Here is a 24,991-nt window from a genome sequence, read left to right on the forward strand (position 1 = left end):
ATGAGCAGGTGCATGAAAACCTCTTTCTAGAAAACAATTCAAAGTTTACATTATAGTATATTACATCAGACCAAATCAGGTACTTTATAAACACCCCACATTCACTGGATAAGCTCTGGTTTGGAACAGAGACTTTTCATTTAGTTTTGAGTTCAATCCATTACACCATTTTCAATAAAATTTATTTTCCAGTTTTATCAGTACACTAGTCCTTATCACTTAATATGAAATCACCTAATGTTTTTCCTCTGCTTGTTGCTCTTCTCTGTATATTTCAGAAAAGAATTTCTATTCTTTCATTAAATGCAGCTGGAAATCCTGGCTACTATCAAGATGGGGATTTTATTATCGGTGGACTCTTCTCACTAAGAGTGATTTCTGGAGACTTGAGAAGCAAATTTGGATTCCAACATAAACTTTACATCCCCCCTATTGAATATGCGTATGTATGAGACTATTCTTAAATGCATAAGCATATTAGTAAAATGCTCTAGATTTGAGATTTTTTTTTTGTTTCTTAGACATTTTATTGACATCTTTGTCTTGTGTGGAAATCATTGATTTGTGCATCTATTTTATTTATGTTGTTATAATATGTATGTTGTCTCTCTGTTCTGTATTTTCTTAGGTAATCTAATAAAATATTATTTTTACTGAAAACTATCTTTATGTCTAAGACAAGATTATACAGAATTTTATAGTTTTCCTTTCGCCATTTTCCATTTACTTCCTTCCCTGAACTCAGTTTCTCAGACAAATGCTGCAATGATGGTCAAAATGTGCAAGGTGTAAATTTGACTGCAACATTGATTGGAACCCTGACTTTGTAGTAACCGTATCTCTGAACGTTTTTGATGGAATATGCTGACTCTATTTCCTAAATTACTGTGAGTTTTTATTGCAAGATTATGATCACTTTTAAAAGTAAAACTTTTAAAACTGTCTTTTTGTCATTGTATTTTAGGCACCTTACTAAGCATTATCAGCAGCTGTTGGCCATGGTTTTTGCTGTGAATGAGATCAATAAGAAGTTGAATTTGCTATTCAATATGTCCCTGGGGTTCTACCTCTTCAACGTTGACTACATTGAGATGAAGGCCGTGGAGAGTTCTCTGTCTCTGCTTTCATGCGAGAGTCCTCCATTTCCTAATTACAACTGCAGGCCTGAGAAGAGGGACAAGCTGGTGGCTGTGATAGGAGGCATCTCCACAGGAATATCAACCCAGATTTCCCGGGTATTAAGTCTCTACAGCGTTCCACAGGTAGACTGAAAATTCAGGTATTTGAACTTACATACAAAAATAGAGTAATGAATACCTAGCAAAATTCAATTGGTGTTTATAGAAAACAGTGTGACTTTTTTACATATGGCTTAACTTTTTCCTGTAATATAATGTATAACATGAAATTATTACTAAAACATTGTTACTTTTGAAAATATTTGAAGTGTATGAAAAATTATTTAGACAAAATAATGATAATATATAATCCCATTTCCATATAAATGTTTATATTATTTATTAATGTTTCCATTGCATTTTGTGTTTACTAATGCAATTATAAAACATGACAAATATATTAAAATATAGATATTCAATTCACACATTGTTTTTGCTCTTTTAAAGTGTAAAATTATTTAAAATTTAAAATTTTCATTAGATTATTTCTTTTGTTTCACATTTTAAATTGCCTGGTGACATTTTTTTCCTACACCCACTTATCAGTTATTTATCATGTTCAGGTGTTTATCTTTGATATTTTCGTAATATAAACTGTTTCAATTCGTGATTTGTTTTGAAAAATGTGACTGATCACGGTAATTTCTTGTTAATATTTTTCTAATGGTGGCATATCTGCATCAAATATATTCATGTTTCAAGGTTTACAATAAAGTAAACATTATTACTTAGAAATGTAAATGACTCTGCCAACAGCTGAGATTCTTTGTTTACTCCTTATTATTATGAGTGAAACTATTTTTAAAATTTTAATTCTAACTTTGCATTTTTTTCTGGTAGTAAATTTTATTTGCTTTTCTTCATGTGTTAATTTTAATTCTTATTTATCTGTGTAGTTTTATTATTATTCTTTCATTATACTATGGTGAGGAATACTTTTAATCTTTTCTGTCGGATCTAAAACAATTTTTCCTTTTCATAAGTTGTTTTGAAGAAATGCTAATGTTCAAATAACATTGAAAAAAGAAAGTCTGTTTATCATATGAGTCCTGAAAACATATAGTTAAAAATTCACAACGGTAACGTTAGAAAGAGGTGACCCAGAAGAGTATTAGAGATACAGGAGAACAAATAGAGAGTAGAGGAGTGTGGATGGGTCAATCCAGGCTTATTTAGGTGTGAAAACTTTTGAGTGAAACACTTTAATTTGTATAATTAATAAGCATTAAAATTTTAATAAAATTATCACATAAAGTATTTTGTCATGAATTTAAAATAAATTTAGAAACTCTAAAGATAAAATAAATTGATGAACATAAATAATTCATAACTGAGCACTGACAAATCCAAATAAAGAAAATTTTATTGACCTATTCCAACAATCAAAAATCAAGTTGAATATTGAGTATTTATTTACGTTTGCATTTTTCCTAAAAGTTTATTTTTATGTTTATTTTAAGGCTTTATGATTTCTGTTCTTTCTTTCTCTGTTTAAATCATACATTTAGTCTTCCAATTAGCTGGAAATCAGTTGTTTAGCCTTAACAGAGATAATTATTTGGAGCCTTTCAATATTGGCTCTGTTAAACATTGCACTTTTAGGATTAGAACGTGTATATGGGTTAACTCTAGAGGTGAGACATACATTTGGGAGAATAGTTGGAGAATGTGTGCTTCTTAAAATGTAATACAAATACGGGTACAATTTTGTCACACTTTCTTGGTTGTTCTTTCATTCTTTTGATTTATTTTGTTGTGGAAAATTTTTTATTAAGGTGAGATCCAATTTTGTGATTCTTTGAAGTATTTCCCCTTCTGTTTGGGTTCTATTCACAAGGCTCTGCCAACACCTATGGTTTCAAGGTTTCTTCCCATTTTCTCTTCCAATAGATTCAGTGTTTCGTTTCTCATATTTAAATCTTTGATCCATCTGACTTTAGTTTAGTACAGATGATAGGCATGTGTCTAGTTCCAGTTTTGGGATTTAAAAAAGGCAGATTTTCAAGCACTGTTTTCTAGAACTTTTTTCCAGTGACCATGTTTGGTTTCTTTGTCAAACATAAAGAGTTTCATTGTTTTTGGAGTTGCACCTGTATCCTCTATTCTGTTTCCTTTTTCCTCATGTCTGCATGTTTGCCTGTATCATGCTGATTTTATCATGGTATTTTTGTGACATAATTTCAAGTCAGGGAAGGTAATGTACCCAGATTTGCCTTTGTTACCTAGAGTTGTTTTTATTATACTTGGTTCCTTCTGGTTCCTAATGAACCAGAGGTTCTCTAGTTACGTGAAGTATGCAAGTGATGTTTCTATTGGGATTGCATTTCTGTATAACAGACTGGAAGTAGGGCCATTCTCACAGCTGATACTTCCTATCCAAGTACAAGGGCTATCTTTCCATTTTTCTAATATCCTCTTCAGTGTTCTATTTCAGAGTGCTACAATGAAAGTATATAGATGTTTTCTCTCCATTATTACATCCATTCTTAATGTTTCATATTTTGAATTCTATTGTGAAGGTTATGGTTTCCCTAAAGTCTCATTTTTTGAGTCTGTGTACAGGAGTGCTATGGTTTTTAAGTGTTGTCTGTAACCAGCTACACTACTGAATCTGGTTATTCTATCTTCAAGTCTTTTTTTTTTTTTTGAGACTTGGGGATCTTATATTTAGAGTATCAATCATGTCAAATGAAAATACTGTTAATCTAACTTCTCCCTTTCCTATCTATATTCCCTTTATTTAGTTCTCTAGTCTCTTTCTCCACATAATATTTCCAGGATGATATTGAAAAAGAACAATTATATTTGACATCCTTGTCCTTTCCTGATATTGATTTAGGAATGATTTCTGTATATAGAAACACCATTGCATCCATAGCATGAATTTGATGTATCTCAGACACAGAACTTATATCTGCAGCATACATAAAGTGGGTAAAATAAGACAACCCCAGATTCAACATTTCAATCCAAAATTGCTCATCTGAAATGAACATGCTCTTTTAAGATAAAGTAATGAAAACAACTCCTAATTATGTGAAAAGTGTTCAAAATCATTTGTAATTTGAGAAATACAAATTGAAACAACCCTGAGATTCCATCTCACTCCACAAATATTATCTATCATCAAGGCATCAGCTAATAACATGTACTGGTGGAGATATGGGTGGAAAAGAAACCCTCCTGTGTTGTAAGTTGAATTGTAGAGTGGTAGGACCACAGTGGAAATCGGGCTGGAGACTCCATAAAACATAAAATTAGATGTTCCATTTGACTCAGACCTTTTCTGGGTATCTTTCCAAAAGAATTAAAACAATGTACAACAGAGATACATGTGCACCCAAGTGTATAGCAGCACAATTTTAATAATTAACTCTTAGAAGCCAATCAAATGCCCATCAAATAATTGATGGATATAAAACATGTATTTCATTTTATATAATGCAGTAGTATTCATCCATAAAGAAAAAAACTTGAGACTATTATACGTGAGACCTTACTAAAAAATGAGATAAATCAGACTCACCTGTGGGAATACTATGTTGTCATCCTAGTATGAGAAGCTCGAAGAGTAAGATCCAAAATGAAAAATAAGTATGGTAAACTTGGATGAAGATGAATAAAATGAAAACAAAGTGATGGTGGAGAGTGAATAGGTAGGAAGAGAAAGGGAAAGAGGCATAGATAAAGAAATATAGCTACGAAAGTTATAGTGTTTGTTGCGCTTCATTCAAAGAAACTAAAATTTTGTGCTAATATCCTTTGGACAGTTATTCATGCCTATATCTTGTAACCTGAGTAACTTTGTGAAGACAATAATATGAAATACATTAAATATTATGAAACGATTAGCGTGATTTGAAACACTTTTGTATTTATTTCTATATTTTTTTGCTCTCTAAAATGAAAACAAAAGTGAAAGAGAAATCCCATAATTGTAATGTTCTCTGATATTAAGAACTTGGGAGATATGGAAGCATTAGTAAAAAGATGACTAACGTATCTTATATTATGAAAGTATACTATTGAAGGAAGTGGGATACTGAAAATTGAAAATGAAACATTTTTCTAGGAAAAAAAAAAGTATCAACCTTTTAAGGCAGATTAGGCAAAATGAATTCTGAGAATTAGTCATGTAATTTAACCTGTTAGATATTTGGTGACTTAATGCTACAAAAATAGATAAGTAATGACGATACTTGAAAGAAGGAGGAGAAATGGTTGTGGATAGCACCATAGATAGCTTAGTTCAGGAACCTTTGGTTTCCAAAGAACCTTCACTGTATCCTTTAACATACATCAGTATGATAAACACATTTTGTGGTTGTATTATGGATTTTTTTCTTAAAACATTAAAGAAAGCAATATATGTATTATTAGTAGTGAATTAAATGTGATTACTGATATATAATAAATTGGTATTTCTTAGACATTTATTCAATTGTTTTATAAAATACATGTAGCAGATAATGCAAATTAAATCATTAGAGAATAAATATCCTGATTTAGTGTGAGTAGTAACTATCTTTTCTTTTTAGATCAGCTATGGTCCATTTGACCGCAGTTTCAGAGACAGTGTCCACCTCCAGTCTATTTACCAGTTTCCTGTGAACACTGCAGCTCTCTATCAGGGCCTCATTCAACTGATGCTGCATTTTGGCTGGGTATGTGTTGGTTTTGTGGTTCCTAATGACATCAGGGGAGAAATGTTTCTCCAGGACATGACACAAGAGATGAACAACAATGGACTGTGTATTGCATTTGCAGAAAGGATTCCAGAGTATCCTGCTAAAGATACAATTAACAAGTACCTCTTTTTTGAAAGATTTACAACGACAACAGTCAGTATTGTATTTGGAGACACATACTCTCTTCTAAGATTTGTATATCACATCTATTGCAGTAGTACATTTGGTAATATCTTGGTTACAACTCTTGATTGGGATATAACTAAATTGGCCTTTCATCAAGGTCATAGTTACACATATTTTGGAGGGGGATTATCTTTTTCTTTCCACAAAGAAGAAATTCCTGGTTTTAAAAATTTTCTTAGAAGTGTTCAGCCTGCAAAATACCCTCATGATACCTTTATCCAGTATGTTTGGTCTACATTATTTGAATGTCCATTTTTGAAACAAAATGGAATCATTACACCTACTGAATGTGAACAAAATGGTAGCCTGGAAACTCGGCCTCTTCATGTTTGGGATATGAATACTTCACCCCAGAGTTACAATGTTTATGCTGCTGTGAATGTCATTGCCTGGGCTCTTCACAAAGTACTCACACTCAGAATAGAAAAAGAATCACCTGACAAAGTTGCCTATGCAACTTCTCGTCCATGGCAGGTAACCAAAAGTCAGTCTTCTACATACCTTGGGCATTGTGCTGTAAATTGTTCTTTCTCTTTACTCATTCATTGTTTTTCGTTTAAAATAATTCTTCTTATATTAGAAATAAAACTGACTAAACTGTGAAGCATGGGTGAATGTATGTTGCTAGCTTTCCTCATCCTGTTTATATTGTCCATTTCTCTCTTTCTGTAATGGTTTCCTAAGCCATTAAAATATTATTTCATTTTTGTCTTCAAGCCCCAAATGCTAAATTTTATAAAGAGTAACAAAGCCTTGTTCTCAAATTACTTCTGTATTATTTTCAGGAATGTCTCTCCTTTAACTCTGGCAATTAACAGAAGTGTAAGCATTGAAGTTTATGGAAGAACACTCAAGGATTGCTCCTTTATTATGCACATTGTTTATGAATTTAATATTCCATGGCTTAAACTTTAATAGCTTTAAATATTTAGGGCACATCCCAATCTATTCTGTTTCATCTTACTGAGCAATGGGTAGTACATTCTATTTTATCTATTAGCAAAAGTTCAATAGTATTGATTTCCTTAGTGACAACTAAATTGTTTCTCCTGTGCTCTTCTAGTTACCACTGAGAACTATGTACACAACAGGCAAACATGGGAAGGTGGCCATGTTTTTAAATTTAATAATATGCTTTACTTTACAGGTTTTCCTCATTAGTGCATGAAAATGGGCCAGCATGGGAATAGTTAATTGTCATTTTTTTTTCTATTTGACACTTTACTCTAGATTTAGATGACTATATAACCTATCATTCATTTATTTATGAAATACAGAATACTTTTTAGTGTGTTCACTTTTTGTATAGATCTTTTGCAAAATTTTATATTTTTGGCTACTTTTTTATTTATCAAAATTTCAACTATGATTCAGTGTATGCTTTCAGTTATTTTCCTTGAAAATATCTTCTCCTCTGTGTGAAAACTTCTCATTTTACTTTATGGATAAGAACAATACTTAATTTCAAAATAATTTATTTTTCCATTTTTTTCTTTCTGCCCCGTGAGAGGTCTGTTTACTTCACAATATTGAAGATTATTGTTTAGCACCTTAGCTTTAATCTGAACATTTTATTGGTTTCTATTTCAAGTTTAGGGAGTGATATATCTAAAATATTTTTGTGTGTTTTAAACGAAAGCAAACTTATACTGAGAACAAATTAATTTTTCTTCAGTGTGGAAAAAGAGTTAGCTAATCAAAATCGTGGAACCAAAAACTTTTGTTTTATCAACTCCTTTGTATTATCAATTTAAATTAGGAATTTCCCTGTATACTTTTCTCTTTATTTCACTGCAGTGGTTATTTCCCTATTTTGAAGTTTTAAATGATGAATTATCAGAACTACAGGAGATTATGCATTTTTCTATTCAATTTCATTACTATTTTGTATCCTACATTTTATAATTTTATAATACATGTAATACATATTGTATAATTTTACTTGATTTAAAGTAATTATTTCTAATTTATTTTAAGCATTTATATATGTAATTATCATTTTGTAAAAGTGAAATAACATTTAATTTTTTCTTGTTTTTCCAAGTTTTTCTAAGAATGCCTGAAGCTTTGCTCTCTGCATCATCAAACAAGATACTATTGTAATTCTAGTTTCATAGTTCTACCCTATTCCTTTTTTAACTTGTTTTTCTAGTGAAAATATATTCTAAGAGTTGAAGTGACCATAGATGGAACACATACATGTTTGCAATTTTAATAAGAAAAATTCAGGATTTTATCCTTCTGATAACTTTTGTTTCTGTAAGCAAATTGTTAAATGTTCATAATATTTACTAAGTGATGAAAGCTATTTATATGCCAAATTTTCAAGTAATTCTAAATATAGTACGATGGTGGTGACATTTTACTGTTACTTCATCTATTAACAAAATAAGTTTCCTTAATTTCAAGATGTTAAAACATGCTTAATTATAATGTATGAAGTTTATTTTCTTAGCATTCATTTGCTTGCATGTCATTGGGAAAGATTGATTTGTACTTTTCACTTCTTTCCAGTGTCACAGAGATTTGGTTGAAAAATTTTGCATTTTCCAGGGAAATAACATTTTTTCTACCATATAGCTGTGTGAAATGCTGCAGAGTTCATGGCCTCCATTCTTCTAATATTTTATTGCAACCTAACAATAGTTGTTTTTTGAAATCCCAGCACTTTTATTTAAATCACAAATATCCTCAGCCATTGATTTTGAGATAAAGTTTGCAAACAGCCATTGCAAAAGAATGATTAAGTTCTCTGTGATGCTCTTTCTTTGTTCCCTTGTAACCTGTCTCAGGGAGAAGCATCTGTATTTACCCAAGATAAGACGCTACTGTATCCAGTGTTCTTGGTTTAGTTATGCTTAAAGCTGGAAGAGCTCTAAGATGCAACTACAACGCTTGGAACCTTCCAAGTTTTATTAATAGTGTTTTATTAAATTAAATAACTGCAGCAAACTGTATAGTTATGGTTTAAATTATTAAGAATGCTTTCTACGGTAGTTTTCTGGTCATATCTGAAATTCAGGTTTTTACAACTAAAGGTGCTTTGAGATCATGATGATCCCTGTGAATGCTGGGTGTCTACTGCATTTGTAGAAAATGTGAAATAATGGCCAAAATTAAGTTAAATAGCATATCTATAACTTGGTGTAGTTACTGGTTTGTGTGTGTGTTCCTTTCTAGCAGATTTCAAATATAAAGTATTTTAAAAATTATACCCACCAGGCTGTATATTAGGTCTCCAATACTTACTGTTTTTATAACTGCAGGTTTCTTCTCTTTGACCAGCATGTCCACATTTCTAACCTTACTCAATCCCTGGGAACCTAATACGTATTACCTATTTTTCTGAGTTCATAAATTATGCAATAAATCACAGAATTTTCTTCTTTATTGAGACTGAGTCATATTCTTTTCGATACATGGGTCTTTTAAAAATTATACTCATTTACTAGTGACATTTAAAACAGCTTCCAAATTTTAGCTCTTGGACATAATGCTGACCTTATAAAATATATTTGTGAGTTTCCTCTTCAGTTCAATATTTTGGAAAACTTTTTCTTAAAGATGTTTTAAACTCACTTATTAAGCAATTTTCTTCTGAGACCTTCTTTCTTTGAGAATTTTGATTATTGCTTCTTTTATTGATATATTCATATTTTCTACTTTTGATAATAATCTTGATAAATTGATGAGTCTAGTAATTCATTATTTATAGATTATCTAATCTGTGTAGAGGTGTTTGTAGAAGTCTTTTATAAGTCACTTTATACATGTTGTATTAGATTTTATACTTGTTTTTTGTAATGTTAAATTTTTATTAACACATGATTGCAATTCATGATAATTACATTCATTGCGGGGAGTCGGTATGAGTACATACATCTTAATTGCTTTCACTTTTTTGTTTTCAAGTTTTGCTTTTAAAATATTAGTATCTTCTATTTTTTTTGAAATTTTCTGTGTAAAAATATATCATTTAAAATAATCTTACTTTCATTTATATTTTAACTGTCTGTATTGTTCACATATTATATTTCTGGTTATATGTATTTACTTTTCATAACTGCATAATTAGATTATTGCTTTTTTAGCTCCTAGAAGTATAGTATTGTATGGAGATTTTTCTCTTATCCTCAATGTATTTTTTATTGTGCTATTTTCAGGAAACGTTTTTGTTTATCTTGTAACATGCTACCATTTCATATTAGTATCAAGATAGACTTTCCTATTATTCTCATGCAATGAACATGTTAAATCTCATGTTTGTTTATTTTCTATTTTTCCTTTTAGTATTCATTTCTACTTTACTAATATATAGTTAGAATGTTATTTTAGATTTCTTAAGCTAGTTAACGTTTTTTTCTGACATAAGAAACATTAAGAATATATACATTCCTGAATGAAGCTTAACCAGTAATCCAATAAAATTAATGTATTGGAACAGAAATAGGAATAGACCATAGAAATGCTTTATTCCTGTTAGCATAATTTACTTCTTAAAGTGTAATGACTGATTTTCAATTTTAGCTCCATCCCTTCTTGGAAAAATCCAAACTTGAAAGAAGTAACAGCAAACAGAAAATTTTCAGGGAGAAACTTTTAACAACCAACCTTGACATCTTTAATTACCAGTCCTTGCTAAATGGTACTAAAGCTCAAGTGAAAGTTGGAGAGTTCATTTTTGAATCACATAAGGCTCCACATTTATTCTTCAATGATAAAATGATGATGTGGGGTGAACACCATAATGAGGTAAACCCTTCATAACTACACACTGTGTTGATTGTCCTAGGAAAAATATTTATAAAAGGTACAAAATTTATGTAAGGTTTTCAATTCCATGATGTTGACGCCACCTTATTTGGTTCTTTACTGTAATGTTTGAACACCTGATCTGAATCAAAAATTAATTTTGAGTAATGGAACACATTGCCTGTATTTATCATGATCAAATAGTTACAAGGATCATTAGAAAAATAAACTCAGGCCATGTTTTAGTTCGGAAAGATAACAGAGTTTATGTAATTGGTACTAATGAAAATGACTGATTTACGGGATAGATATAAAATGAAAATTTGGGGATGAATACTATCAAATTGTACACATTGTTTACCATGGATACTAATGAATATAGGTGCATTAACTGCTTGTTACATTGTTTATCACATCTACACCTCAAATATTTTAAGCACAATTTTATTAACCCTTGGCTAAGTTGTCACATCGTGCAAAAGTTCCGCTAAAAACACCCTACCTGCCTGTTGCTACTGAATCTTGCTTATGAAGTGCATTTCCTTTACTTTGTCTCTTGTACAGACTCCGTCTGCTGTTTGCAACCCAAGTTGCCCAATTGGTTTCAGAAAAACTGCTGTGAAAGGAAAATCATCCTGTTGCTTTGATTGCATTCCGTGTCCCAGTGGGGAGATTGCAAATAAAACAAGTAAATGTTTCTGAAATTTCTTTTTAATGTGGATATAATAGAATATGGCTCTGTTAAGCCTCAGGATATACTTCTATAGCTAGCTTCCAATATTCTAATTTCTTCATTTCAATTTATTTAATATATATTTATTTAATTCTATTTTTTTGTATATAATGTTACTCATTCTGACTTGGAACTCCTGAGATCAGCTCAACTATTTCCTTAGCCTTATGTGTAGCTGGGAACACAGGTGTGCATCATCATGTGTGGCTCACCTCTGGTTTCAGCCTATCTGTATTGAATTCAAGTCTCTCACGACCTGTAAATTTTACCAGATGCGTTATTGTGGCTACTGTAACTGTAAGTAACAATTACTAAGGCCTCCTTAGATAGTGAAATCTGTGACGTGTAATATAAAAACAGTGTCTTGTTATGATAAAAATGGTACTTCAAGAGTTACAAAAATAAGGGGTTGGGGATTTAGCTCAGCGGCATAAATGCCTGCCTTGCAAGCAGGCAGTCGTGAGTTCGATCCCTAGTACCGATAAAAAGGAAAAAGACAAAAAATATAGAGTTACAAAAATAATCAAGATTTACTACTTAAATTTAAACTTCAGAGAGATTACACAACATGCCAAGATCATATAATAAGAGATAGTTGACATAAAATCCAGATCAATATCACATCAGACTTTCTTTTAAGAACATCATACTATACACAGGTACTTCATTACTCTTCTAGTAACTTAAGATCATGAATTTTGAGATTCTTTTCCCAGTTCAAATAAATATCTTCTTAAGATTATACACAGCTGCTGGGCATGGTGACTCATGCCTGTAATCCCAGCACTTGGGAGGCTGAGGGAGGTGAATCTTTGGGAGTTCAAAAACAGTCTGGTCTACAAAGTGAGCTCAAAGCCAGTCTGAGCTGCATAGAGAGGCCCTGTCTCAAAAAGACAAAAAAAAAAAAAGATTATAAACATCAAACTTAAGCCACTATATAGCCCAATATTTAGTAATCTCAAAAGGGATGTGAGAAAGGTTTTTTAAAAAAAGTTCTCTATAGTTGAGTGTTACTCTCGGTTGTCTCTTCTCAAATAACTGGTTTTTCAGTATTTGTGGAGCATCAGCAAAGCACATGTGCATGTCATAATTGTAAGTCATTGAACTTTTCCAAGTATCTAATATTGGAAACTAATACAAATTATCCTTGATTCTTGTTTGAATTTCATAAATTTTTTCAATTCTATGTTCACAATGAAAGCATGTATTAAATCAATAATTCTTTTTGTGAAGTTTATTGGTGTCTTCTATGTAGAGAATCTTGTCATCTAGGAGTAATGATAATCTAATTTCTTCCTTTATTATCCTTAATTGTTTCATTTCTCTCTCTTGTTAAACTGTTCTGACTAATATTTCCAGAACTACATTGTTTAGGAATGGTAACTTTGGGCATTTGTGCTTTGTTCCTGACGTCAGATTGAAAGCTTCAAGTTTTTATCCATTTAATATGATGGTGACTGTTGGTTTATTTTACATGATTTTCATCAGATTGAGATAAAGATCATATGTTTCAATTTTACGTAGATTTTTTATCATAAATAAACATTAGGCTTTGTCAATGTCATTTTTTTCCCCATCTGTTGAGATGATCATGTGATTTTTGTCTTTGGCTATGTTTACATGGTATATTATATTTGTTGATTTGTGTATGTGAACCCTCTTTGCATTCCTCAATTTAAGACCATACTTGTCTCATACTCGTTCAACTACACATATAAACATCATATTATCTCCCTTATGTTAGAAATTGAAAGATTACTTAGTAAGAACTACAAAGTACAATGCATATTGTGAAATGAGAATAAATTGTGCCAAAGCAAAAAAGAAATAGAATGGGTGAAATGGAAACCACATGATGTACTGCATATGAAATGCAAAATCTTGATAAACTCAAGTGAAGCAATACCTGTTTTAGTTTAAGCAACTTGATACATGATTACGTATTTCTAGCAGTAAAGGAGAAGGCAAAGCTTTTGCAGGAACACTGTAGTTTGAAAGCAGTTGTTTAGAGCACAGTAGGATTTTGGTACTTGCTAGAGATAAAATGGAGGTGTCAAAGATATTATTGCCTGCCATTAACTTCCTATAACTGTTGATATGCTTATTTGAACACTTACCAAATTTCATTTTAATAAGCTGTGGCGTGATTTCACTTCTTCAATCTTTACTGAAATCAGAGTTTCTGTTTTTTTTTTTTTTTTTTTTTCTTTTGGAAATTTCACTATATACATGCTTACTATAATGCACAGCTTTTCTGTTGTTGAGACGTGACGCACAAGGTCCTGGACTAAGAGGAGGCTAGGCTTAATTTTCACGATATCAGAGATTCAATCCGCGGTTGGCTGCTTCCAAGTTAGAAACATGGTTGCAGATTGGTGTGGGTAGAGACAAACTGCTCACATCATTACTGCTGAAAGTCAGAACATCAGGGATGAGAATAACATAGGAACTTAGTTTTTAAAAAATATATATATATTCATTGCCATGACCATGACATGACCACGTGGTTCTAAATCCTTTGAGTCTGGTTTCTTCCAGATTTTTGGAGGGGTTTGGAGGAGTGATTCAAAGAAGCACTAGGATCTTGTAAGCAAGCCTGATAGCTGAATTGTTGTAACCAAAACAATACATGAGTTCTGGTTAGAGTTTGGAAGAGGATATTGAAAAGAATATACATCGTAAAGAAAGGCTCATACGAATTAACTACAAAGTCCACTGGAAAATGGATTAGGGGCTATGGATGGTACAGTCTGATTAATTATTTGGATTTATTTTCCCATCTTTTGAGATTTTTTTCATAAAGCTGAGTTTTAAAGGTATAAACTAATGGACCTGGCAGGGGAATGTCAAGGTAGGAAGACATCCACATTGTCACATGGAACTGCTGACCAATTTACACAGGTTTACAATAAGAATGACAGGTGAAAACAGAACAAAATTGTAAAATGTGATATTTTTCTCTAAAATGAACCATGGGTAAAACTGAAGTAATGGAAGATTTATTTTGAAAGAAAATAGTAAATCCAGATATTTCATTTAGCATTAATATCAAAGATGTGCATTAAGATCTAAAAACATAAATCATAAAATGTGGAACCAATGGATGATAACATACGGTAAACCTTTGAATATGTAAGTGTAGGCAAGGTTTCTTGAACAGAATTCTTAAAAAAACATAAAATACTCACAAATGGAATTGCATCATATTGACATGATTCTATGTGGCAAATTAACAGCCTGTAATACTGAAAGTCATTTTACAGAATGTGAAAATTAATTTTATCACTTACTCTTCAGCTAGAAGACAAATACCAAATATATATAAAGAACTATAAAAACTACCATCCCCAATGAATGGCCCAACCCAAAATTGTACCAATCATCTAAGTCAATACATTTCAAAAAATTAAAAATGTCAATTAAGTTTACAATATATTATCATTTTTAGTGATTATGGAAATTTAAATAAAATCTTATCAGATTCAATTTTGACTGATTCAGAATGACTATGAATAAATCAAATCAGTGAATGCTTATGGGAGTGTAGAGAATGGGCAACACCTCTGCGTTATTCGTGGGAATGTAAACCAGGGCAGGCACGTGGAAACTGCCATAGAGAATCTTCAATAAACTAAAAGAAACAATTACAGTTTACTCAGGTATTCTTTTTTAAAATTTTATTTAAAAGGAAAAAGAGAAAAAACAAAACAAACAGAGCAGTGTAAGAGTACAAGTAAAACAGAATTAAAAAATAAAACAGTAAGAAATCACCAGTTAATAGATCATCTTGAGTATATTCTCAAAAAATTTAAAGAATCCTACAGTGATACATTAATGTTTGTGTTTCTACCAGCTCAGTTTACAAAGAATAAATTCTGGGAATATTTAGTTGCCCACCAATAGATTTGTATAAAATAAGTATTGTGTATACACAATTTAGTATTACTCATCAATAAAGAATTAAATTGTGTTGTTTGCAGAAAAATGGATGAGTTATGATAATGTTAGGTGAAATAAGTGAGACACAGAAAATTATATATTTCATGGTTTCTCTTAGAAGAGAAATAATTTTTAAATAAAAAATGTAAGTAGGATACACAAACAAATTTTTTTCATTTGGAAAAGTGGACAAGAAGTAATAGAGTGAGTAACTGGAGGGTGAAATAATTTTAAAAAGTTAAAGAAATATTATATACATGTGCCATTTTCTAAAATGAATGAAACTGTTATACATTACAAATATGCATTGATTTAAAAAGAATCTTAGTATTTTGTAATGCAATAAGAAGAATGATGACTTGAAGTATTTCAGGACTCAGCAAAATTCAATCCACAGCAGGCTAGAGTCCAAAGGTGCCAAATTTTCCTCTGTGAAGAGAACCACCGGGCATCCAGTTCAAGAAAGGAAGCCTATAAACTTGGTCTCCTAACGTCCTTTTAATTTGCTTTTTCAACTTTGCTCATGAATTCAGAAGCCACTGCAGCCTCTGAAGCTTGTCCTCTCTGAGATCTAGGGGACCTGCTTAATCCTCCCGCTGTCATAAATATGATACAGGTTTCACACAAGTGATAAAATCAAGAGTTGCCAGGGAACTTACATTCAAATGGCAGCCTGCGGAGTCAGACATTTTATCCCAAACACAAGGTTCCATGAAGCTGTAGGAACGAATTTAAATCAGTAGTAAAGGTCATAGCAATTTGAAGAAACCAAGAATATGGATCACCTGATGTGAAAAGAAATGGGAATGTGTGGTGCTGGCTCTAAAGACAATTATAGATACATATTTGGCTTGTTATCAGTTTGGAGCATTTTAGAGCTTTCATTGATAACCAAAGTCCTGTTCCAACACTCTTACTACTGGTTTGTAGCCCTGTGGTAGGCCATCAGGGAGGAATCCTTTCTCCAAATCAATCACTCTGGAGGTAATACCTCATCACCATGTTACTTAGATAACAGGCAAGAGTCACTACATACCATTTGCTCTGATGTTTTCCAGTTTCTTTTGCCCTCATTCTTTTCTAGCTCCTTATTTTTTCCCTTGAGAAAGCGGAATGTTTACCCTGTATGATTGTATATGGGGAATACTTAACTTGATTTATTTTTAAATTTTCTATATTTTACAGTAAGAGTTTGTCTGGTTTCTAGGTGGAAAGTAGATAAGCATTGCTGAAATTTGAGGGAACAAGATTAGTACATTGTCTCTGGGATTGTTGTATCATGGCAGGTAGAGTTACGTTCTTTTTACTTGAAGATTGAATATGGTTAAAAGAGATTTGTAAGAGTGTGAAGTTGACAAGTGTTGGCAAACAAACGGTTAATGTACATTGTCAACCTTCTCAGGATGAGAGGCACCTAGATTTCGTAAACTATGCTTCTAAGTGTCTCTCAGTGAGTTATGGAGGTGTGACCTTTGGTAAATCATGTCCACTGGACTTGTCCACATTGCTATTGTCCCTCTGCTTCCCTTAACTGCAATGATGAAGATAAAAAGATTGCTTCATGCTCCATTTCTGCCATAATATTTTGTCATGGAGTCAGTCAGTCATGGACTGAAACCTCTGAAAATATGGAGAAAAATAAACTGTTTTGCTTTAACTTTCATATGTCATGTATTTGATCATAATGATTGGAAAACTTGAATTATAAACAAGTGTTAAAAAAGATTAGAAGAAATCAAAGAGTGCAGGTGATGGCCAATCTTAGATACATTTGATAAGGACCACAATTAAGTCATTTTCCTAATGATCAACTGATACACATCAGTTCTTTGCAAGGTTTATAAACAATATTTAAATAACTATAAAACTCCACACAATTAGGAAAATGTGGTGGAATACACATAGTGACATTTGTAACTCTTTCTCTAATTAATGGCATCTTCTATGCTAGGCATGGTGCTGCACACTTTAATCCTGCCACTCGGAAGCCTGAGGCAGGAAGATTACTGTGAGTTCAAAGCCAGTCTGGACTACAAAGTGAGTTCAAGGCCAGCCTGAACTGCCCAGAGAAACCCTGTCTCAAAAAGAAAAAGCAACAGAAGTAGAATAATTTCTTATATGCTTCTTTCACAGTAAAAGATGTCAAATCTCAGAGAAACAATATAACATCTCCTTCATTTCTTTTGAAATGTATTCAAAGTATTTACTTCAATATATCTGTTTCATGAAATTATGTGAAAAACTGAGAATGTTTGAACAAAGAAATTGCAACAAATATATGAAGATATGAGTCCAATTATTTTACATTTGAACAGATTTTTAATTGACAGTGAAGATTAAAAATTTAGATTACATTTTCTCATAAGGAAATAAATTGTCCAAGAAAATTAATTTTTTTCATTGTTAAATTTTAATTGTCAAATAATGGTATACTATTCACATTTATTTTCTAAACATCAAATATATATCTCTTCATGGACTCCCACAATTAAAATTATGATTATCAGAAACAAATTTTTTCTTGAAATGTTCACTTTTTATTTTACATCTGTTGCCAAATTCTTGATTCCTGACTTCTTGGATTGTTCACTTAATGTTACTCTTTGTATTGCATATGGATTCAAATGTACAGTTACATCCTCCAATCAAGAAATTCATTGGTTTAATCAATTTCCAATGAAATATTTGTGCTTCTATAACTTGTTTTGTTTCCTTTAAAATTAAAACAGTTCAATTTACCCTGCTTTTACACGTATAATCAAGCATTTCCTGTATTAACACAATAATACCATTCTCTTGTAGATATGGATCAATGTGTCAAGTGTCCAGAAGATCAGTATCCAAATATGGAGAGGAATCAGTGTCTCCCCAAAATTATGACATTTTTGTCCTATGAAGATACTCTGGGAGCTGCTTTGGCCTCTACAGCCATTAGTTTGTCTGTCCTCACGGCTCTGATTTTAGGACTTTTTATCCAATACCGAGATACACCCATCGTGAGAGCAAACAACAGGAACCTCAGCTATGTTCTCCTCATTTCCTTAATCCTCTGCTTCTTTTGCTCTCTGATGTTTATTGGTCTGCCTACTCCAGTTACTTGCATTCTGAGACAAACATTCTTTGGAGTTGTATTTTCTATAGCTGTGTCTGCTATTTTAGCCAAGACTTTCATTGTGGTTGTGGCCTTCAAATCTATCAAACCAGGAAACTCAATACAAATGTGGATGGTGACCCGAGTTTCAAATGCTATAGTCTGCATTTGCTCACTTATTCAAGGAATTATCTGCACAATCTGGCTGATAACCACTCCTCCCTTTCCAGACACTGACACACAGTCAGAGTTTGGTCAAATCATACTTCAGTGTAATGAGGGGTCAACTGTTTCTTTCTACTGTGTTCTAGGTTATTTAGGATTTCTGGCATTTCTGAGTTTGGTTCTAGCTTTTCTGGCCAGGAGACTACCAGACAGATTCAATGAGGCCAAAATGATCACATTTAGCATGCTGGTCTTTTGTAGTGTGTGGATTTCTTTTATACCTTCCTACCTGAGCACTAAAGGAAAAACCATGGTGGCTTTGGAAATTTTTGCAATCCTGTCTTCCAGTGCTGGATTACTAGGTTGTATATTTCTCCCCAAGTGTTACTTGATACTTGTGAGATCTGATAACAATTCAAGAAAAATCTTACATGAACCAGTTGCTTCCATTAGAAAAGGAATTAAAATTTGAGTAATGTCATTAATGTGATATAAAACAAAAACATGGAAATAAGCTAAGTTGTGGCATTTCAGAAATTTTCATTAATGCAGGTGCCTGTCAGGGTGAGTAGGCACTATTTACACTAAACAAAAATGGAATCAGACGTTCAATGTTAATGCTGACTAACTGAATTTTAGTGTTTCTGCTCAACATTTTCTTGAATCTCAAGTTTTTTACATTTCAACAACTTGTAGCAAGTCTAACAAAGTATTGTATTGAGATTAAATAAAAGATTTATTTCAGCATTTTATGAGTGCTCAGAAATGTGCTTCCCTTCTCTCTAACTCTCATCATGGTCTTTTTGTATAATAGAAATCCATTTTTCAAAATCTTCTGTAGATGTCCTTAATATGCGAGGCAGACACCTTAGACCTAAAAAATAACTATTTAATGAAGCCTCCCTACATTAAACTCGTTTCATATCATTGTCAAAATTTTTGTGTGCATAGATGTGAGCTGTGTGGTTTTTGCTCTCATCTATGTCTTTCTCTCTGCCAATACCATGTTTTGAGTACAGCATCTATGAAATATAGGCAGACTTTTCTGTTTTTCAAAATTGTCTTAGCTACTGACACGCATATTCTGGTACAAACATTCTGATATAAACTTGCCTGTATTCAAAACGCTTGCCTACACCTATAAACTGGTATAAACTTGCCTATTAATTGCATGGGTCCTGCCAATTTAAATAAAATTTAGGGAAAACTGACATCACTACTTTGGTTTGACTCAAGTCATCATGTAGTATGTTTCTATATTTATCCAAATCTTCATTTTACTGATATTATACAGTTGACAGCTTGCAATTCCAATACATCTACAGTTAAGTAATTAAAAATGAAACTTTATATTTGTGCCTATGTGTTAACTGCTAGAAAACTGCAATTAATATTTGTGTGCAAAATATATACTGACAAATGATATCAGCTTCTCAGTTTGATACCTGGTATTAAAATATATGGAGTCAAAAAAGAAATAGAATTTTTCAAAAATGAGTTCAAATAATTGGTATAAATTCAAATTTCTGAAAGTTACTCATCAAAATCTGGGAATTCATTAGACGGTCATACACTCATATAAATGTATATATATGAAACTAAATATTAGCAAAATTAAATGTTTTAAAAATAGCTACACCATGCACAATCCGTACATGACTGGTAACAATAGGCCATCACATAGCATTCTTTTAAAAAGTAGCCAGTTTTATTTTATTATCTATGAGGTGTGAAATATAAGTACTATCCATAAGTTACAGTGAGAATATATATTATAAAGCATCCTGTTTTTCCACCTTGCCTCAGACATATCAGTTCATGAGAATTTGCCTGTGTATATTTTCCTAAGGACACTGTTTTCCCTGAATTCTCTAAAGAGATATCTTAGCTTCAATCTGGAATCAATAGTTGACTTGATGTGTATTTAAAATATATTCCTTCTCCAAATAATAAATATTTGATTAAATTTTGTGTTGCTTCAAATATATATATATATATATATATATATATATATATATATATGGTATTGCAAGTTATCTTCTGTGATTTTTATAATCTAAGAAAAGAATATATCTGCCATATATGTCGCTTTGCTTATTTCATGGGTACCCAGCTATCTGGATATGTCTTTGTGGGTATGTCAATATGAAATTTCCACTTGAATAAATAGACTCAGAAAATCAGATAGTTTGCTGAGTTTGAATTGGCTCCATGAATTTGCAGAGAAATTAAGGTGAAGGAAAATTTACTGATATTATTGGATATGGAACAATATATTCCTCCTTCCCTTAATGCCCTATATGCCATGAGATACCCTAACTCTCATGTGTTTGCATACAGACAGAATTATGCACATAATTTTACTGGAAGTCTGGCTTGAAAATGGAAAATTATGCAACTACTCAACCTCTGCGCAAGTTGTGATCCTATTCCTTAAACCTAATCTTCTTCATCAATTGATTTTTCACATTGCCTTTGTCTTTGTCTTTCTCTCTTTCTCTCCTCTTCTATTCTGTTCTGTTCTGTTTTGTTCTCTTCTCTCTTCTCTCTCTCTTTGTTGTTCTTTATCTCTCTCACTCTCTCTTCCTTTTATCTTTCTGTCGCCTTCCTTGTCTATCTCCCTCTCTTTTTCCTCCCTTCCCTTTCTTTCCTCTTTCTTCATTGACCCTCATATTCTACTCTGTTCCTCTCCTCTCTCCTCTCCTCTCCTCTCCTCTCCTCTCCTCTCCTCTCCTCTCCTCTCCTCTCCTCTTCACTTCTCTCGTCTTCTCTCTTTTGATTTTAAACAGGGTCTTGTTTATTACACAGATTTGTCTTGAATTGTTGGAATCAAGTGATCTTCCTAACTAAGTCTCAGCACAATGCCAGAACTACAGGGCTTAGTCAATCTGCTTAAGATAAGACAAGTGATTACCATGTTAAAAAAATATTTAAGTTATAGCTAAAAAGGTAAATTACTACTACGCAGATAAATATTACAGAGAGAGAGAGGGAGAGAGAGAAAGGAAGAGAGAGAGAGAGAGAGAGAGAGAGAGAGAGAGAGAGAGAGAGAGAGAGACTTTCTGTCCTACCTGAGATACGAGAAAGAATTATGAAATATATTTTGATCCAATGCAGTAGACACTTCTGGTGGGAATCATCACCATGCAATAGCTATCTTTGCTCCTGTTATGATATTCAGAATGAAGGAGGAGGCCATAATCTTTTTCTTCAAGTTTTTTTCTCATGAGTGAAAAAAATAATAAATGAAATATTTATGTAAACTACATTATATATTAGGAGATAATAACTCATATGCAGAAAAAATAAAAACAGAAAAATAGGATAACAATCTTTGAATAATCAAGGAAATTCTCAGTGAGGTGTGAACCATCACAGACAGCAGAGCTCTGTAGTGGACTGTGAGGTTTCCATTCCATTGGAGCCTCAAGTGTGTCACCAGAGCTTCAAGCGTGAGCTGGGTCAACTGTCCTCCCACTGCTTTGTTTTGCTGCAGTGCAGATCAAATTGAGGGGCAGAACTTAAAAATATAAACTTCACAGACTCACGAAATTTTCATGATATAATCCTGTTGATTGCACATAATTTTGAATGTAATGACTGGTGCATTGAGTTACTAAATATTTATTTACTAACTACCACGCCAGTGAATATTTTAGGAACTCTGTACCTGACCAAACCAGAAATAATAAGAAGAGGTTATGTATCTGACGCTGTCCTGTAATTAAGATGCATATTAAGTTGTGTTTCTGGAGTCATAATGCCTTCTTGTGGCTCAAGCATGCTGTTCCATAACTTGTTCTTAAATGCTGGAATTCAATGTGTTTATATTGAAATAACTAACATGCTATATATAACTAATAAGGTAACACTGATAAACAATGTAGACATTCAAATATGTTTTATTGTACTCTATCTTCTAGATAAGAAATTCAATACAGAATGGCCACTATACATTTTTGAAAATATTATGTGACATCAAAAGAAATCAACAACAGAGTAAAAAGTCAATGTGCATACTTAGAAAAATTTTAACCAACTCAGGCAAAACTTCTATCAGTAACATACAAAGAATAGAAAAATGTAAGAAACTGAAATTCAAAGCCCCAATCCAAAGATGTGCATCACAGATGAATACTCACATCTGAGATGAAGAAATACGAAGGTCAAATAAATATATGTAAAAACCATTTGACATTTGTGGTCATTTGAGAAAAGCAATTGAACCAATCCTGAAGTTCCATCTCATTCCAGAGAGAATGATAATATTCAAGAAATCAACCAATACTAATGCTCACAGGATTATGGGGAAATAGGAATCTTTCTCCACTTTTGGTTGGAGGGTATACTGTTACAACCGCTGTGGAAATCAAGGTGAAGATTCATCCGAAAACTAGGTTTGGAGGTCTCATTTGTTCAAACTATTCCCTTTCTGGGTGTTTTCTGAGAAGAACTGAAAACATTATACCACAGTGATATATAGGCACCCATGAATACGTAATAACTATATCTTAGAATTAAATTTCCATCAAACAAGGAATGGTAAAAAATATGTGTTATTTGTATATAATGAATACTCCTCAGCTGTGAAGGAAAAATTTCCGTCTTTTATACATAAATGGATGCAACACGAGACTATAATCATAAGTGAAATAAATCATCCACGTATGTAAACTTTGTATTGTCTTTTTAGTTTCAAAAAGTAAAAGAGGAAATAAGACCAAAATGTACAATAGGTATTATATAAGTGAAAGGGGAAAAAAACTGCTCACAAGAAAATAACAATTGAGATGGGGGAAAGGAGATAAAAAAGAAGGAAAAAGACTATAGATTCATTTATCATATCATATTATGCTAATATGTTAGTTCATCCAAAAGAATGGTCTGTGAATCCATTGTCTGATCATTTTTCATGCCTACACCTTGTAATCTGAGCTACTACATTGAAGATAACAATGTGCCATTTAATAAATATTGCTAACCTCCTGTTACGTTGCCTTGAAATTCCGTACCATTTTTAGTACTTTGTGTTTATAAAATAAAACACTGAGCAATTCTTCTTTGGTCAGAGAGTGTAAAATCACGACAAGATTACATGTCAAATGAACAGTGTTTATCCGTATGCTTCAATATTCGATTTTCCTGTTATCTGTGACTTCTTTCATCATTAAATACTTTGCATTAAGAAATGCATCACCCAGATGATGCTTCTTGGTTCATGAAAAGTTAAAGTTAACATTGTAGTTTTACAGTACTTATCTTGGTCTTGGCAGTAACTCAGAAATCCCTGAAAATAGAAAATCCCTGGGAGTTTTGTATGATTTGGATTTTTTTTAAACTGAATGATTTTCTTATTATAAAATCAGGACACCATGTTGCATAACAGAGATTTGTGACTCCTTAGAGTTTCTGTGTAGGAAAAGAAAATTGGAGACTGAGCAGGTGTATGAAAAACTATTTCTAGAAAACAAAGCAAAGTATCCATATTACTATATTCACATCAGACCAAAGTAGGAGCTTTATAAATACCCCTCTTCCACTGGACAGGCTCTGTTCATTTATTTTTGGGAAAATTTAGTCCATATCACCATTTTCAGTAGAATTTATATTTCTGGTTATGTCAGATACAGTAGTCCTTATCATTAATATCAAAGCATCTAACACTTTTTCTCTGCTTGTTGGTCTTCTCTTCATATCTCAGGAGCAAAGCTTTACTCTTTCATTAAATGCACCTTGAGCTCCTGGCTGCTATCAAGATGAAGATTTTATTATCGGTGGACTCCTTGCCCAAGTGACTTCTGGAGACATGAAAAGCAAATTTTGATCCCAAGACACATTTTGTATCCCACATGTTGTACATACATAAGTGTGTGACTTTCCTACCTACAACTATATGAACATGCACAAGTGTGAGACTATTCTTGATGCATAGTCAGTCTTGCAATGTGCTCTACAGTTGAGAAGTGTTTTGTTTGTTAGATATTTTATTGATATATTTTGTATTATATGGAAATCATTGTTTGGGACATCTTTTTCATTTATTTGGTTATAATTTGTACTATTAGGTAATCTAACAAAATGTATTTACTGAAAAGTATCCTGATGTCCATCAAAAGAATATATAAATTTGTACAGATTTAGTTTTGCCATTTTCCACTCTATTTCTTGGTCAAAAGCTACAGTAATTGGCAAAAATGTGTAAAGTCTAAATTTGGCATTAATATTGATTGCATCCCTTATCTTGTAGCCCCCATATTTC

At 32.2% G+C, this 24,991-nt stretch overlaps 1 protein-coding gene across 1 annotated transcript; it reads left to right on the forward strand.

Moving 5' to 3' along the window:
- Positions 1 to 224: 224 nt before the first annotated feature.
- LOC100725205 (vomeronasal type-2 receptor 26-like) lies at positions 225 to 19,204 on the forward strand. Its single transcript, XM_063238278.1, has 6 exons — positions 225 to 442; positions 965 to 1,262; positions 5,717 to 6,526; positions 10,580 to 10,804; positions 11,369 to 11,492; positions 18,279 to 19,204. Exons 1-6 carry the CDS (start codon positions 225 to 227, stop codon positions 19,202 to 19,204), a joined length of 2,601 nt encoding a protein of 866 aa, XP_063094348.1.
- The last annotated feature ends 5,787 nt before the right edge of the window (positions 19,205 to 24,991 follow it).

The sequence above is a fragment of the Cavia porcellus genome, unplaced genomic scaffold (genome assembly GCF_034190915.1).
Source record: "Cavia porcellus strain 051 isolate PalLab524CR breed Dunkin Hartley unplaced genomic scaffold, mCavPor4.1 scaffold_27, whole genome shotgun sequence".
NCBI lineage: Eukaryota > Metazoa > Chordata > Mammalia > Rodentia > Caviidae > Cavia > Cavia porcellus.